The sequence below is a fragment of the Manacus vitellinus genome, unplaced genomic scaffold, assembly GCF_001715985.3.
Source record: "Manacus vitellinus isolate BGI_N305 unplaced genomic scaffold, ASM171598v3 scaffold_29_pilon, whole genome shotgun sequence".
Classification (NCBI taxonomy): Eukaryota; Metazoa; Chordata; class Aves; order Passeriformes; family Pipridae; genus Manacus; species Manacus vitellinus.
The window spans coordinates 4,351,437-4,369,463 of NW_021940207.1; the positions used below are offsets into that span (position 1 = coordinate 4,351,437).

The 18,027-nt window shown below is 43.0% G+C and overlaps 1 protein-coding gene across 1 annotated transcript in view; it reads left to right on the top strand.

Moving 5' to 3' along the window:
* Window positions 1-18,027, top strand: part of LPP (LIM domain containing preferred translocation partner in lipoma) — a 311,735-nt gene that overhangs the window by 173,247 nt on the left and 120,461 nt on the right. Inside the window, exon 8 of the mRNA XM_029960801.1 lies at window positions 10,938-11,612. Coding sequence (XP_029816661.1) covers window positions 10,938-11,612 — 675 coding nt within the window. The remainder of the gene's footprint in view (window positions 1-10,937; window positions 11,613-18,027) is intronic.

An 18,027-nucleotide genomic window follows, 5' to 3' on the forward strand; every position in this document is an offset into this window, starting at 1 on the left:
TACTTCTGCCCCAGGGCTAGAAAGTCACTGTTTCAAATTCTAAAGTTAAAAATGTCAAAATCAGTTAGACTATAAATCCCAGTACCCATCAGTATGCATTTATACATCTACCACAAGGAAAGAAGTGAGGAGAGAAGGAGGATATGTCTGTTTGTTTTAAATTAGCACACTTGGGTTTAATTCCTAATGCAAAAGGACTTGTGGCTGGGTGCACGGGTCAGGGTGCACAGCTGGCCTCGGAACTGGGCTGGCGCTGCTGCTGCTGTGACGTGCTGAGCTGAGTCCTTGGAGGTGCTGAGGTTTAGTCCAGTGCAGGCTATATTTAACCTCGATTACAAATTTCATTGCTCAGGTTGCAGCAGTATGAATTGCCAGGATCTCTAGCATGTTGAGTTTTGAACAAAGCTAGGCGATTATTACCTGGAGGAGGTTAGATTTGTAGGATTCATTACCGTTTGCATAGAAACCTCCACTGTGTTCCCAGTGGGGAGGAAAACCCTCTGAATTCAGAGGCAGTAGGAGGCCAAATCCGGATCTGCAACTGCCGGCATGTTTGGAGTAAATCTGCTGAAGTCAGTAGGGCTGGCACTGGTGTCACTGAGATCAGAATCTGACTTGATATAAGGCACTTCTAAAAAGTGTACTTCAGGCAGCAAGGGGTATTGGAGAATATTTTAGTTCTCAGCTGTGACTGTGATAACCCAATCAGCAAGACATGGAGCAAATGCCTTGGGATGTTATTTTGGTCCAAGAGCAGTGTAAGCGAAGAAAATTATAAATCATAACTCAATCGGGCTCATTAGGTTGTTGTTGATGAAGTTTAGCAACTTTTTTTTTTTTTTTTTTTGGTGAAACTTGCTGAGCTGAAAGGAGTGTGGCATAGGAGAAAGCCTGGTATTAAACTAGGATGTAGGGCTTAGCTGTATCCAAAAAAGTTTGACATTTTTGGACTAAGTATATAACCTAGTCAGCAATATCAGTCATTGAAAACACAGCTCTTGCATTCCAGATAAGAATGAAGAGAAGAGGGTTTTTTGTTCTTTGATTTTTTGTGGTTTTTTAATGTTAAAGCTTACAATGGCTATTTGTGGTTTTGTTTCCTCAAGGCATATTTAGGAAAACTGGATTAATTTATAATGCCATTTACAACAGAACGAAGCCTGGTGAGGCGATGGATTTGACATTGCTTTACACAGGCTTTTTAGAGCGATACTGTTATGATTCTAAATTTTTATCAGTGTTTCTTCTGAGTAAACATTTTACCATACATTTAATGTAATTATATGTTCTCTATGAAAAGAGGAAAATAACACAGAAACAGTGAGTTAATACTTTAATTTAAAAATAAGCTATCTTTCTGTATTGTTTTATACTCAAGTATTCTGTGGTACAGATGGCTTTTTTGCTTGTGCTATAAATTAATGCTCTCTCTTTCGCTTTTTCTCACTGGTTACAGTATTGCCCTGGTGTTTTGACTAGAATTGTTGCAGGGGGTAAATTCTATGTGTCTTGGTGTATGTATTGGTGTACCTAGAGAATAATTTTAAAAGCTACAGCAGGTGAAAGAAAACTTTTCCAATCAGATTTCTCAACATTGTGCTTGGAGTCTGTGATATTGTGGAAAGACTAAGGTATTTCGGGCTGTGGTGATAACCCAGGCAGATGGATAAATGAGGGAACGTTCCACTCCACTTCCCAGAAGGAGCCATCTGGGAAAACAGTTAAATTTGACCTGTTGTTGTAGCTCATCAGCCTTTTGGAAAGGTGTACACCTATTAGGTGTACCTAATAGGAAAATAACCTCTCTGTCACATCTGCCTGTCTTTTATGGTTTTTTTTTTTTTGGTTAAGCTCTTATTTTTTTGTGAGGCTGTGTAGTTTCTCTCTGCTGCTAAGCACTCAAGTTATTAACTGGAATCATTTTGTATCCCACTAAAAATACTGGTGGATGACAGTGGGTTCTGGACCTCAAGTGAACCATAAGAAAGCAGATGTTGTATGAACATGGAATTGTTCGCTGATGCTTCTGCTCTTCTGTACTGCTGTTTGCACAGGCTTTAAAACGTGGGGAAAGGAAGAATAAAAACACATGGTTTTCGCAGGAAATTGAGACAATACTAACATTCAAAAATGTTTATACCCTCTGGTAGGATAATGTTTTAAATCTGTTTTAATAGAGTTTTGGAATTGGAAAAGATAAATAGGTTATAAATGCAAGCAATGCAGCAAATAAACAGAATTGTAAACAAATAGCAAGTAACACAAAGTAAACCAAGTAGTGCCTGAGTGCATATGTATTTCGTATTATTTTATGTGTGCATATGCACACTTTCTTAGTGTTCTGTAAAATTAATAAAGGAAGAAAGCTTGTATACTCTGTAAACACTCTATATCTCCTTTCAAATTTAGTAGGAAATGAGAAGCTTTTATAAACGTGTTGGACTGCTGTTTAGATCCATTGTTCCACATACAATAGAAAATGATAACTTTTCCATATAAATTGTAGAAGACTTCTCTGGAAGACTTCATGTACCCATAATTTTGTCATGTCCCTCACAAGGACACTCCTTGCCCTCATTCATGCATCTTCCATTGTCCTTCTTAATCCTTTTTTTATAATCATGATGCACATCCATGGACAGCGGCATAATCTGTATAACCCTCAAACCTGCCCATATTTATTGTGCACAGGAACTTCTTTTCCATTACAAATAGCAAGTTATAAAAGGAAGGAAAAAAACGTTTTAAAATCTGTGGATGGTGTAATTATGATACTTTAGGTTTCACTAGATTAGTAATAGCAAAAGTCATAAAAATGCTTTGCTTACCCAAAGTTCTTATTTATAGGGAGGTGGGGGCTTCCCCATTATCACGGCATGGCAATATTTTGCCTATATTAAGCAAGGGAATTTGTTCAGCCCATTAAAAAGGCCCAGTTTGGTGAATGGAAATGCTTTGGACATTCCTGTGTTGCTAAGCTTTAAGAGAAGGTACTCCTTAAGGAGTTTGGTTTCACTGCTCCATGCACACAGTGACTTGTCTTCACGTGGTACCATGCAGTTCTTTTTGTGGTCTTCAGTTTGGGGTTTGTACTCAGTAGTTCTGTGTTTTGGTCACTCAGTAGTTCTGCTTTTTAGTGTGACCAAAGGGCTGTGGTGTGTATGCCACTGACTAGGTCAGTGCAGGGGGCTGCTGTTGCATGTTCCTGAAGTCCAGATGGGTGTAAATTTGTCATTTTAGTGATGAGAGTGGGAAATCACAAAAATACCCCAAGATGAATTCAGAAAATATTTAACTTCTCCTGACTGGCATCTTCTGTAGCTTCTTGACAAAGTTATTTCTCATGCTGGTATCTGATGTTCTTGTGCATGAAGTTGCTATTGCTTTTGAAGTTGTCAAGTGGAATTGCTTAAATAGAAAAATTTTAATAATAACTAGCCTTTTCAATGAATTAAGCTAAAATTATGGCCCTTGACTGTCCACCAGCCTTGAAAGTATTTAGGTCAATTGTTTGCACATCTTTTAAAACTGGTCTCTCACAGAGTCCTCATAAATACCAGATGATCAGCCTTCAGAAAAGGAAAAGAAAATAAAAAAAGCTCATAGTAGTCATCCTAGTGATAATATTAGGTAAACAAATAAAAAAGTAAATATGAAACTGAGGAGGAAGTTCTTCGTTGGCATAAAACTGTTGTGTTTTGGAGACCAAAACTTTCAGATGTGTGGAATTAATGGAGTGTTGCAAAGTGGAAACCCAGGATGCCTAAAACACTTGGCACCCATACTGAAACCAAGGTCTGTGTCTGTAACTGCACTCGTCAGTTGTGGAAGGCTGTTTTCCATGATAAAATATTGGAAGTCAACTGTTACCACCTTTTCTTTCGTGCGCCATCTTCTCCTGTGGTTTCAAGCTGGGCCATGACAACGAGTACAAAAGAGGTTATGAAGCAGAAACATTAACAACTATGTCGACTCCCTTTCCACCCATAGTAGCAGCTGAAAAGCAGATCAAAGCTCAGAAGCAGTTGTGCTCTTGTAACACTTTATGGGATTCGTAAGGTATTCTCTTCATTTGGGAACCAGAGATGAACACTTTATTAGATTTCTCCTCTTCTTCTTTTGGTACAATGCCTAGGAGCAGTCTGTTTGAGTACCTTTTTAGCTGCTGGTGACCAAGCCAACAAACTGAATCCCACATCTGTGAAGTATGAGTGTGGCTGCTGATCCATGCACAGTCCATATATCTGTGACACTTGCTTGTCAGCTGCAAACTAGAAATGAGAGAATGATGAAACTCTAAAGAAAAACTTCCTCTGATTACAAACGTGTTTTGGCTGAGGGGTTTAAGGTTTGGCCCAATCTTCAAAACTTTGGACTGGATTCTTTGACACTTGAAGAAATCTGTGTTAGCAACTAAGCTGTGTGCACGACATAGCAGAGTGTGCAGAGTTGCAGAGATGTGTCCTCAGCGTGCTTGAACTGTCTGGACATTATAAAGAAGGCCAGAGAATGATGTATATTGAAAACACATCAGGTATGCTAAATGGGAGCAGTGCATCTGCCCAAGATCTCTGGACATTAAGCAACCCAGCTGGAGATCTACCAGAACTCCAGGCATCTACAAGTCCCAAATGAAAGGCCAGATTTCTCTTTTTCACCCAGATGTTATTTCAGACAGAGAAAGAGGATACATTCAGGGGAACCTGGCCTTACATTATCACTAGCAAGGCAGCTTGTTCAAATACAGAATTTGAAGTCAGCAGGAGTTAAATGTGTCTGCACGTCAGGAAACCCCCTAAAATGCCAGTTCATATTTTCAAGTACCTAAAGGCCCAGGTTTCAAAGCAGAGTATTTGATTTTTCTCAAGGGTTATCCTTCCCAAATTGAGGGGGAGGTGAGATTTGCTACCTCAGGCAGGAGGGAGGCTCAGTCCAGCTGCTGCTCCTGGCAAAGCAGGAGCTCCAGTTCTAGCAAGAGCCACTGTTCAGCATGGAGATGGAAAAGGAGGTGGGAAAGGGCGTCTCACTTGTGTCACCTGCCTTCGTACACTACAAATACACTTGCAGCACAGCCTCTTGGTCATGCATTGGCTACGTGGCATGGCAGGATCCTGGCAGATCATCTGAGCTGCTGGCACTCCCTTTGATGTGCTGCACTAACTGAGCTTGAGTGGCTGTGCACTTAATGCAGGGGAAAGGGATCTGTGCTTCTTACAGTCACATCAAAATTACCTGCTTATTGTGGAATTTGTCTCCACTAACTTGTGCTGTCTAAATATTCAGTGACTTGTCTTACCTGTTTTTATGCTTCTTTTACAGTCAGTGAAGTAGATTCCCCCAGTGGATGATTCATCTCCGCTGTTTTAGGCTTCAATATTAGAATAGGATAAATGACCCCGTGGAGGTACATTTCAGAGAGAGAGAACTTTAAGCACCTCCAGCTAGCCAAGGTGAATGCCCATCACTGGAGTTAGGAGAAACCAAGTTAATTTTACACCCTTCACTGCCTTTCCTGCCCAGGCCTTCAACTGCCACCACCACTGATTGATACTTAAAAGATTTCAGCTGGCACATCCTGAGCTGGCCGTGTGTTTCAGTCCAGCTTGTGTAGGTGGACCATGCAACTGAGTTAGGAAGGATGCTGCACTGGCCCATTGAAGTGGCAGCCCCCTGAGAACGCTGCATCCTGGGTTCAGCCCACCTGTAGTTGCCAGGTTTCTGCCTTTCGAGGAAGAAGGGTTGTTTCATTCCTATCCTGGAGTAATTAGTGACTGAAATGCCTGAAAAAGGCAGCCCCAGCTAGAGGTTCTCAACCTCTGCTCTGCAAACCCTGGGGGTCTATGGATTACTCCCAAGATAACTAAGAAGAATTCAATTGAAGGTAACTTAGAACCCCATGTTTATTGTCAATAGATTAACTTTCTCCATAAAGGAGCTTGTGTCTTCTGAAAAACAAACGTTTGGGGGCTGCTGAGCATAAAGGTTGAAAACCACTGAGCTAGAGTAATGTATCTTTATATCTGATAATCTGACAGCTAAAGGGCTAAAGCTATTCAACTGTACCTTAATGAAAAATGCCTGGAGAATTGAATAGAATATGATAAACTTTGTGTTGGCATTTTTGATCCAGTCTGTGAAACTTGAGTAACTGAAGGGATTCTATAAAAGTTACACTACAAATGCACAAAATAAAAGGACGATCAAGTCCTTTTCATAAGGCTTCCAGCTGATCATAGAGAATCATGCTTCTGCTGTAGACTGTGGTTATTCTCTACTCTTTTTAAGGTTTAAGCCCAAAAAATGGTATAGAATGATAGATTAATTTCTGTAGAACAACAGGTTTTATCCCTAGTACCCATGTGATGACTTTTTAGTTGTAGATATACATTGAATTTAATTTAAGATCTCTGTAAATAATTTCTATAGAATGAAAAGTCACTGATACTCAGGATTTCAGGTTTCCCCACCAAGGTAGCTTTGAATCCAGACACCCACCTTTGACAGTCAGACCCCTTGGACAGCATGGTTTTATCACAGCACCATAGACTTCTCCTATGATGGTTGGTACAAGAAACTCCTGCAAATGCTTATAAACTTTATCCACATTTAAGAAGACAGAGCAGGAGTTGCCAAGCAAAATTTTTCCCCTCATGGTTATACGTGCTAACATTTTTTAGTTGAAGCATTTTGGGGGTTTTTTCCTCCCACATTGATTGAGTTTTACTTGATTTTGTCAGTATTAGTTCACCTTTATTTGAACTGCTGGATAATTCATTTGTAGAAGAGGCAGTACATTTAGGTACTTCCATCTGTGTTTAAGCAAGGCTCTTGTGCTTTCCCATTAAAAAAAAGATTTTGTATTATAATGCTTGTGGTAGATGAGGTTCTGAATTTAACTCCTTCCTACTCTAGTTTCTCTTAACAACTCTGTGTTATCAACACCTGGGGTTTCTAGTTTACTCTCTTTGCAAATATGAATTTGCAAGAAGGGGTTGATGGTAAGTAGCGTGGTTCTAATTTGCACTTGCGAAGTGTGTCAGACAGTTTCATCAGGGCATGGTGAGCAGAGGAAAGCCTGTCTTCCTCTGAAAACAGCCCATAGAGGATGTCAGAGAGCATGTTTGGCTGCGATAGTCACATGCAAATGCAATATGGTTTTGAAATGAGCTGTCCAGGAGCTGCTGAAGAAAGGGATACCTGTACTCCTATGAATCCTCCCTTTGCCTTTCTCTTTTTCTTTTTCCTATTTCTGTTTGTTTTCATGCCTCTGGGCTATCACTTTAATGTGCTTTTGGATGAGTCTACTTTGTTGTGCTGGTAGAAGTTCTATGGGTTCACTTGGATGAAACATTTGTGACAATCATCTGTTTTGCTAGGACTGTACCCAGTGATGTAGATAGGCCTTACCAGCTTTCTGTTCATTACTCCATCTACCTGGCATCCTTATAGCCTCATCCATCCCTCCTATCCTCCTAGTGCCTTCCAGACATCTGTTGAAATCTCTCTTCCCGGTGGTATCTGTGTACCCTTTTCTCATCCTTCCACACATTCTTATCCTCAGAGCAGGAATCTTGCCCATAGTTCATGTGCATTTAAAAAGTCTTTTCTTAATCCATTAGTAATCTAGAGGTTTAAGCCTGAGGTGATATTTGAGCGTATGGTTGGACTGTGGCTGCCCTTCTCTCTCCCAGGTAAAAGGGCAGAGGATTTATGATGATACCTCACCTGTGCCCTTGCTTAAGAGCTACAGCCACTCTGTGTCCCTCTAAATCATCAGTGCTCTAGTAGTGGTAAACTCCCTCCAACCTGTCCCATTTCACTACTACATCACATCAGCTAGCCTTACACCTCCCCCCCCAAAACCCAGCTTTCATCACACACTTGCCCAGAGCCCTCAGAGGAATTCAGAATGAGTCACATAGGGTGCCTCTGGGGACTCCTACTGATGCAAACTTCCTCCTCCTCAAGGCAGCCTGTGGTTTGATGCCACAGTGCAGCTGGTACTTGTTAACTCAAGCCTTCACTGTGAAGTTGATGGCAAAGCTTGGCCTCTGGCCCAGGCACCCTCAACTTGGCACTTTCCTTCACTGGGTTCTGGTGCAGGAGGGGACACTCCCAGCTCATCTTCTTTGTAGCATCAAACACAGGAGCTGCTCAGTGCCAGACAGTAGACTGGAGGTTTGGGTTTTTTTTGGAGAGTTTATAATTCATTCTTAGGGTATATTCCAGTCCAGGCAGGACACTGGCATCAGCACATTAAGTGAAATGTTATGTGGATGTTTATATGTAAGATTGAAGTCCCCCAGTTCTTGGGATAGGATAGACTTTCATCACGAGAGCTTTGTTGAGATCTGTCGTCACCTGCTTCTGGAGTCTGCATTCAGAAATATATAATGTGATGAATAGGGTTCATTTATGTTGTTTTGGTTTGGTCTTTCCCTCTCTCTCTGCTAGACCATTGTCTTTATAATATTATCTACCTTCTCCCTCTTCACATGGAAAAGAAAAATGCTTTTCTGATGGTAATTACACAGTGCCATGTTGTAGACCTTTCATCCCATTACAGTAAGTGGACAAACTACTGTCATTTGCAAGAATGAAATAGGCGAGGAAATGGGAAAGTTTCTGACACTCCCAGGCATAAATGCCAACCTGACATGGGAGAACAATTCTGACAGAAAACAAGTTTTCTTGCTAGCAGTGAATACTGGTGTAGTTCTGCTCTGATTCAGGGATGGAGAAATGCCTGCTCATCTTCAGGTGTTTCAGAAATAGAAGAATAGAGCAGTATTAATGATAGGCTGCAGACCCTTAACCTGTCTCTGCCCTTGCAGTTCAACTGAGACACTATTCAGCTCTTCCTTGCTCTCAGTTTCAAAATCTATTCAGTCTGTCCATGTGCTGCTTGTCATGGATGTGTTAGCAAGGTCAGGGTGTGAATACATTTAGATGTTTTTTCTCTAGCAGAAATTTTCTGCCTTATTATTCCCCAGCTCTTCATACACACCTTTTACATCTCTTAAAACAGATTGGTGCTCTTATTTGCTTGGGTTCTCTTGATGGTTTATAGTGTTTCCTCGTGGGAGGTTTGCTGTCAGGGGAGGTTTGCCCTGCAAGTATAAGGTCTTTGCAGGAATAAGGTCTTTACCAGTGCATCAGCAAAAAAATATTTGCACGTCACCAGGAAAGAGCTACCAGTTGGGTGGTAGAGCTTCCTTATCCCTTTGGTAGGTTTGCTTGTGGTCTGTGGACTAGAAGTTGAGTGGCTTGCTCTTATCTCCCTTTTCTTCATGTGAGGTGGTTTCCAAATGTTTGAGGGGCAGTGTCCTACTTTCTCCCACCTTCTATGGAAGATGAGTTTGGAACCCTTGGAGGCTCAGGGCCATGGGTGGTTCAAGTTCCTCCCCAGCCACTGCCCTGGGTGGTTTGGCAACAATTGACTGTCGCCACCTGCTGACCAGGCAGAGGATTTCTCTGGGCCAGGTACAGCCCGTGTGTAGGGTGTCCAGAAGAGCCCCCACCCCGCTCTCCCTGGCAAGAGGGTGATGGGGCAGTAGGTAGAGGTCAGGGTGCCAGCATAAAGCAGGAACACTGAGGACAAATATGACATTGGTCATTTAGAGAAAGGTGGCACATGCCTTAGAGTGAACATAACCATGAGTGAGAGCTGAGCTGGTCTGACTTTGGGCTGCTGTGAACTTGTAGGTTTTCAAGCAGATCATGGATGAGATCAAGCCTGGTGCAGGAAGTTTGGATGGAATATAACCTTGTATAATTATAGTGTTAGGTGCAGTCAAATTGCATGTCTTCACTTTAATCCATCTCTGTATAGGAATGCATAAAATTCAGATACTCTTTCAGAATAAAGGAAAATAAAGAGACAAGAAATTTTACCTAATCCTAAACTCCGGAAGTTCAAGTTTCCTCTTCTTTGATTTAGTGAAAAAACTTAAAGTTCTTCAATGTTCTTCAGAAACTGTTTCACTTTATTAGTTTTTTAACAAAGATGCCTTTTCACACTGATGTTTTTGAACATTTAAATGCAAGGTAAACCAAACAAACAAGTGCATTAGACTGAAGGATGTACAGTGCCTATGAGGTCGGCGTCACTGCACCAAAGCTTCATTCCATGGCCAAGTTGCAGGCAACAGCAGCATTTACTGTGATCCTCTTCCCTGGCTGCCCCAGCTGTGCCTGGGGCACTGGTGCAGAGTTACATGACTGCCATGGTGGGAGCTGACTTCTGAAGCTCTTGGGAATCCTACCCACCTTCCTGCCCTTTGATGAACCATGTGTAACATTTGCTTTCTCTAGGGTCACTCCAGGTTTTCAACCAGCACATCCAGGGTAGGGACACCTCCATGTTCGGCTTTGATTTAAGTTGATTCTTACAGTTTGGGACCTACTTTTAGGCCATCCCACCCTGCTGCCTCCTGCACAGTTAAAGGTGCTCCTGTATTGGGGCAGAACCCTACAGGTCCTCTAGGGACCCAAGGAATTTCATGTTTCCATAGAGACTATAATCTCATTTTCTCTCTTTTTCAAAACACTCTCATTTTCAAAGAAATGCCTGGAGTTTCCCCTGATTATTTTCCAATGAGTCTCCCCTTTTTTTTTTCATATATTATCTTTTAGTTTGTTTGTTTGGTTGTTTGTTTGGAGGCAGAGGAGGAAACTCCAAGGAGAGATGAAATGCCACGCACGGCAGTTCTACTCGACTGCCGTGGTGCTGTCCCTGTTCTGTCAGAGCAAGGGAAGGTTGCTATTACCATTTTATAATGCATGGTCTCAGGTACATTCCTGCTTTCCTAAGCAGTTTGAGTTGCTGCACAGATGTTACTGTAAATCCCTCTTTCCAACCTAACCCCTCGCTGCTTGATCTGGCGCCTGAGAGGCCCCTCCTGCTGACGCTGTGTCTCTCTTTCCTTGCTCCCCAGGTCTCCGGGACCTCGAGCAGCTCCGCCGCCACCACCCCATCTGTGTCTACCCCTGTTACTGGCCACAAGCGGATGATCATCCCCAACCAGCCTCCGCTGACCGCCACCAAAAAGTCCACGGCCAAGGGCCCAGGGCAGCCGGCGCCCATCCCGGTCACTCCCGTGGGCACCCTGAAGCCGCAGCCAGTGCCGGCCTCCTACGCCACGGCCTCCACACCCAGCCGCCCGGCCTTCAACGTCCAGGTGAGGACGGCACAGCCCAGCCCACACTACCAGCCGCCCGGCCCGCAGCCCGCGCACTATGGCAGCCTCGGGCACGGCCAGCCCTACGCGGCCCCGCCATCCCGCCAGCCCGCTGCCCCACAGTATGGAGCGCCTCAGCCCCACGGGCCCGACTACGGCTACGCTCCACCGCCCGCCCGGCCTGCGGAGCCCGCCTATGGATACGCACCTCCGCAGGGCCGCTACCAGGACCCCTACTACGGGGGGTACGGAGGAAGGAACGGCTCCGAAGCACCCTATGTGCCGCAGAGCTCCTGGAAGGCTGAGCCAGCGTATCCTGCTAGTAATGCCATGGGCCAGGCTCCTCCTGGCCTCTACCAGCCACCAGGCACTAAGAAGACGTATATCACTGACCCGGTGCTGGCCCCGCAGCCACCCACCCTGCAGCAGAAGGTAGGAGATGTGGGTGCTCACCCCCCAGGGGATTGGAGAGCCGCATGGCTGAACGTGGCCTGGGACCCTCCCTGAAAGGGAAAGTGGTGCCATTGGGGATGTGGGGCAGGTCTTCCTCTGTATGGCTTCTAAAAGCTGGAAATAGGGACGTCTCATCTGCTTTGAAAAGAGGCTTTGTGGGGGCTTAGAAAAGCCATCAGCCTTGAAGTGTGAGCCAGTGTAACATGTGGAGGTATGGTGTCACCCCACAGGCAGGAGGGAGGCTTTGTTCCTGTGACATACCATTGCCCAAGGAGCTCCCTGGCCATGCCTCCGTACAGCATCGCTGCACTGGGGTCTTCTCTTCTGGGCCCTCCCAAGATGAAGTGAGGGGCTGGGTGAGAGCTTCTGCTCCATGTGCTTGTAGACCTGAGTTGAACCCTGGTTCAATTCGTAATCCTCCCTCTCCTCAGGCAGATGGGAGGTACACAGGAGGATGGTTTTGATTGTGGTTCAGAGTGATTGTGGAGGTTGTCCTCTGGTGTGTTGCTGTTCAAAGATCACTTATCACTGAAACCACATGGAAATGAGTTCCCACAGAGCTTAGCTCTGGTTTTCTTCTCCGGTGATGATATGCTGGGTGGCCTCCATCCACTTCAACCAGTGCCCGGACCTCATAAAGTGAAGTCAAGTTGAAATAGAAAGTTAAACTGGTCTGCCTGGTTTCTCTGCTCAAGCTGACCCTGTCTGGCTTTTGTCACTTCTGCTGGTTGAAGTCTTTAATGTGGCTCTGGGGGCACACAGGCACTGTAGCTTTGCAGGGCCCTGGTGCATGACAAGCTGAGTCTCCACTGAAGGGTGAGGCAGGGAGACAGTGACACCATCGCTGCCCAGGCCCACCCTGGCATGTCTGAGCACATCCTGCTCTTGAGCTTGTGGGTGCTGACAGGGAAAGGGGAAAAAGCTTCTGATACATAGCAGAAACTCTGTCCTCTTGTTATTTCCTTCTCTTAACAGCACACAGACGATCTTCCTTGAATTCTAGGTTTCCTGGCAGTGGGAACTTTTGAAGGCAAAGATGTTCCTCTAGGCAGTTTAGAGAGGGCAAGAAATTACACAAGTCCTTAAAATATTATCTACTAGCAGCTAAGAAACTGCTTTTTCTCTTTTCTTTCCCTTCCTTACCAAGAAGCTTAGGACTAGGGAGAGAAACAGCAAACTCTCAGCTCTGCAAGTACTTAGCATAGAGCTTAAACTGAAAAGTCACAAAAAGACACAAAATTTGCACATAGCCTTAACTGGTGTAAATTGTTGTGGTTCCATTGGAGTCACTGAGGAAATGCTGAGGTACAGCAGATCCATATTTAGACTTTTATAGATACAAGTAAGCTTATATATATAAAAAATTTAAAAACTGTAGTTCAGTCAGCATCTCTATGGAAACGCAAATCATCTTGAACCACAAACAGCACAAGCCTGTTAGTCTCATTTGCATTACAAAGCTGGAGGGACAGTTTAATTTAGCTCAAGTTTGGGGTTTCATGTTTGCATATATATATTTTTATATATATGTTTGTGTGTGTGTGCACGTGGCATTTGCAAATACACATGCAGAAATACTTCATAAATATCTCTATAAAAATAATTTCAGTTCTTCTGCAGAACAGACTATTATTTGCTTGGTGATAAATCCCTCCAGAAACTTTCTTTCTCATCCAACTTACTAAATAACTGTGTTGTTACCTATTTCACTTTTTAGCTTACAAATCTTCTGTAAGATATTGGTGGCAGATTCTGCTCAATTGTTGCTTTGTAACATATATAGTTTAATTGATGAAGAATTGAAGGTGATCTAAGAGTCTTTACAGGAAATGCTCAGTAATAAAGCATACTGCGTGCTGTTCTCTTCCTCTGCAGGCTAAGTAATTCATAAAATCAACATTTGGAATTATTTTATTTAAAAGGAAAAAAAAAAAGAAAGGCTATATGAGAGCCAGATATCTGATAGAACTGTCACTGTAATTTGACTTGGCTACAATATGAATGTTAACTTATTTTCCTGAACGCAACTGGCTTCTGCATTTTGGTGTGTTTTGCCTTTTCAAGGTTGGTTTGAGGTCTTTCAGTTAAGGAAATAGATTTGAGAATTCAGGATAAGAAGTGCATATCACATAAAATGCAAGACGACCTTTAGGAATTTTATTTCTTGCAAGGGAATGATTTTAAAATATAAACCAATTTCTAAATGTATTCAAAATAGTACATTCTTTATCTTGAATGCACTTTGTGTGCAACACGTTAAGGATATTGTAGCAGATTAAAAGTTCATAGTTCTTAATTCTAATATGATCCATCACTTTGAGAGGTTAAATTTTTCATTTAATTTGTTAACGGCTTTTAAAGGGTCAAAAAAAAAGTATATATTTGGCATTCTGGCTAGAAGGAGGTCCATGGCATTGTGGCTCAGTGCTTTTTGCTGTGTACTAATCATGTTGAAGTCGCTGCTGATCCAAAATAAATCTGATTGGTATGGGAACAGCAAATAATCTGTACTGGTTCTTAAAGCCTGCTGAGAACAATGAGTTTTACTCACTCACAACTCTGCATTGCATTCTGTCCTTGGGCCAGTTATGGAGTGAGAATCATGCATGTGAAACCTCTGGGCATTTTAGTCTTTCGCAGCACCCCGTCTAGCATTAGTGCCCAAGTCCTAGTTAGGAAATGATCTGGTGAAGTGCATGTCCTCATTTAAACCTCCATGTGCTTCAAGGGCTGAAAAACCTCAGGAGCTTTCTCCTCTGGATGGTAGGTGGTGGGGATTTCTGTAGAAGCAGCAGCAGAGCTCTCATGAGACCATCACAGAAACATGTGACACGATCAACTACTCCTGTACTTTTTGCCAGCAGTGCTGTGCCTACTCAGACCAAGTCAAAATCTGTAGCCGCTCTTTTAACTTCTCCCTCCCGAAGACCGAAGTGCCCAAGATCAGAGTGGCCCATTAGGTGCACTGATTTCTGGCACCACAATGTCCGCAGTGGACAAATGACAAAGCACATTGCTGTCATGGAGAATTACTGAAACTTTACCCTGTGGCCAAAGCAGGGTTGATAAAACTCCCACCACCGACCAGCTTAGCTATCATCAAATGTTTCTGTGCTGGACTGGTGAGACACTAAATACCTTTGTTGAGCTCTCATATCTTGAAATAGGTCTAGGTCCTTTTACTGCTTTTGGTCGTGTTTGAGTGTTTTTGAGACACTATTACATGTCTCCCAGGTAGATTTGTGAACCTTTCAGCAACCTCATGTATCTCCTGGGAGATCTGGCCACTGGGAGATCTGTTCTTTCTAGGTCTCAGATCCCAGCTATTCTCCTTCTTCTACTCATAGGCTTGGGGAACCACATTCCTTCATAAAGGAACCTGCACATTTTCAACATCCAAACTGGGTATCACTGAAGTAATTTGAGAGAGCTTGTGGTTTTGGTCCAGAATGGGGGAAATCTTAACAAACACACTGACCTCTTGAGAACAATTTACCAATTCGGTGAGGACAAAAGTGTCTTGTAGCTCTGATTTAGTGCAGCATCCAAATCCATGCTCCTTTGCTGCAGATTTTCTAGAAGGAGAAAGGGAGCAGTGTTCCTGCAGTAGCTGTGTCTGTTCTCCCTGACATGGCACAAGTGCATGAGTTCCTTAACCTGGTCAGCCCAAACCAGCCACCGGTCCCACTGTCCCCCTTCACACATAAAGAACCATCAGTGGCCTCCTCTTCACATGACCCTTCAGTGTTGTGCACCTTTTGAGGTTAGCATCATGAAAAGTAGAGAGACAGTTGGAAATCGTAAGGCAGCTTATGCTTTTGCACGGTTTTGGTGGTGGTGACCACTCGTGATTAGCAGACCTCGGCCACCGCATCGTTTCTGCGCTGCTGGAGGTGGTTTCTTTTCTGCCTGCTGCACCCAGCACCTTCACAGTCTCATGAAGCTTGCAGTGCCCAAAAAGGACTATGATGGCTCACTGTTTTCTCATTTTACACAGCTTTTGCCAGTTTTTCCACTGATTTAATACCTGTGATGGAGACATTCACTTGGAAGTTTCATCTTTGCCTCAGAAACATATACTCGCTGGTGTCCTTTGCTGTGACTGATGCACTTGTCTGGTACTGGTTTAATAATTTTTACAGTCTGCCATCACTCACATAAAGTGGATACCTCCGGCACCTGTGTTTGAACTGAGACTAATTCACTTGCTGTTTGCTGTTAATCTAGTGACTAGAAATTTTTTGTTCTCTGCAGATGAATAAATGCAGTCTGCCAGATTCCCTCCTGCTGTCACAGGGATATATTCTTTCTTAGTGTTGCTTTTGACTTGGTGGAGAAAGGTAGGCAGCCTGTATAGTGCTTCTCACCAAAAATTTTGTGTCTCCACCCAAGTGTCTTCTTCACAAAAGTCAAGTGTCAGAAATTTCCACTGGATGGAATTTGGAGACAGAGTAAAATGATGGTTGAAGTTGGTTTTCTGTCAGTGTGGGACAGTGGCTTCCCATAGCTTTAATATGCTAAAATAAAGCAGAACAAAGTAGAATTAAAAAGGCTTATTTAAAATACTCTACTTTGGCATTTAATAACTTAAAAAAGACTGAAAGCTAATGTAAAATGAAGTAGAAGGTGAAATTCTGAAATTCAGAGTTAAATTTGCGAGTTCAGTGTGACATTTCAAAATTTCCAGATGAATATGTAGTTCCTTTCTACCCTGAGAATAGCAACAAATGTCAAAATGTTGACATTCTTCACAAAACAGTAATTCAGAGTTCTAACCAGCACTAGCTGTATATCAGCTGCTGACTCTCTCATTGCTTCTGGGTGGATTAAATTAAATGCTGTTGCTTCTGTTAAAATGAGGAGGAGGGGAAGAAGGCAATGGTGTCTAACAATGAGAAGCTCAGAGTTAGGACTTAGTAGTACTCTGTGGCATTGAGAATGATGTTTTCCTCTTCAAGGTATTATAAATCTCTGCATCGAAATCTTTGTGGATTTTTTCAGGTGATAAGGTGCTGGCAAGAGGTACAAAGGGGGTTTCTCAGAACAGTGTGCTTATCCTGACTGCAGGAACCCAACACAGTCTGGTTTACACCCTAAATTTTGGAAGAGCCCAATTCTTGGCTTGAAATGTGTTTAACATTTTCGTTTGAGAACTTTACTCTTTGTGCTTTGTATTATATTTTTATTATTTAAGCACTCCATATACTAGCAGGAACCAGCTGATGACAGAGCAATTAATCAGATTTTTCTCTTAGGAATCATATATTTTTCTTAAATAATGAAACAAAGAGTTGCCAAACAATTACCTTGAAGTTAAAGGTAAGAGGGAGCCTGCAGCTACAAGAATAAGTCAGGTCAGTATATACTGAGAAACCAACTTAAATTTACAGCTTCAGGATGCAGCTTTTGCAGCTTTAGCCTTTATTCAGCTACAATGGGTTACTAATATAAGAGGAATAATTGAGAAAGAGGCTTTTGGCATAATACCTGGATGTTCTTTCTTGCTCCTTCTTAAAATAAGCTGAGGACAATGCCTCCACACATGATAAGGCATGGGGCAACCTTGGAGTTAATCAAGGGCTCTGTTTCTGTACTGTTTAACTCTTGATAACCAAGTGTCTACCTTGAGAGATACTGCCAGACCACGTTACAGTCTAACAGATAAGAATTTTAGATCTGAGATCATTTTTATGCAGTGACCCTATACTTAAGGAACATCTGATGGGAAGGCTCTCTGGTTTTCAAGCAGTGGTGCTCGCCTGAACCCTGGGGCCAGCTGAGCTCAGGTCTCTAAGGGACGGCCTGGTCTGTAGTATGATGAGGATGGTTGGCCTTGCTGCTGGTTTACAGCTTTCAGTACAGAAAACAGCACCCATAAAAGTGAGTGCCACTTAATTATTTTGCAGGCATACTCTGGCTGCTGCATGTTGTTGTGATGGTGCTGCTGATTACTGGAGGAGCTGTTTCCTTCCGTTTTTCAAATACACTCAAGTCCAACTATATTGTAATTCTTTCAAAGCCAAGGCACCAGAGTGTGTGGGGAAGCTGTTCTTCTGTCAGATAACCTCTGTGTCATTGTTAAGTTTATTGCAATGAAGCTAGGACATGAATGGGTAGGGAAACTTGCCCAAGCTTATGCACCAATTAAGGGAGCTGGGGAGAAAAAGGAGACATGGAGCAGTTTGGTGTCATTGTGTGGCTCTTCTGTTTGAGATGAGAAGGTCTCTGGCTGCCCTGTTGGTGTGAAACTCTAGGCTTATGACTGGTAGTACCAATGTTAAGAGAAGTCACTGTGCTCACAACATAGTGATGCTTTGGGTAATGTGATATTTTGTCCGTGTCATTTGGAATGGGTCGTCCTACATTTGGGTGGTTTTCCCGCTGACCTCTGTGA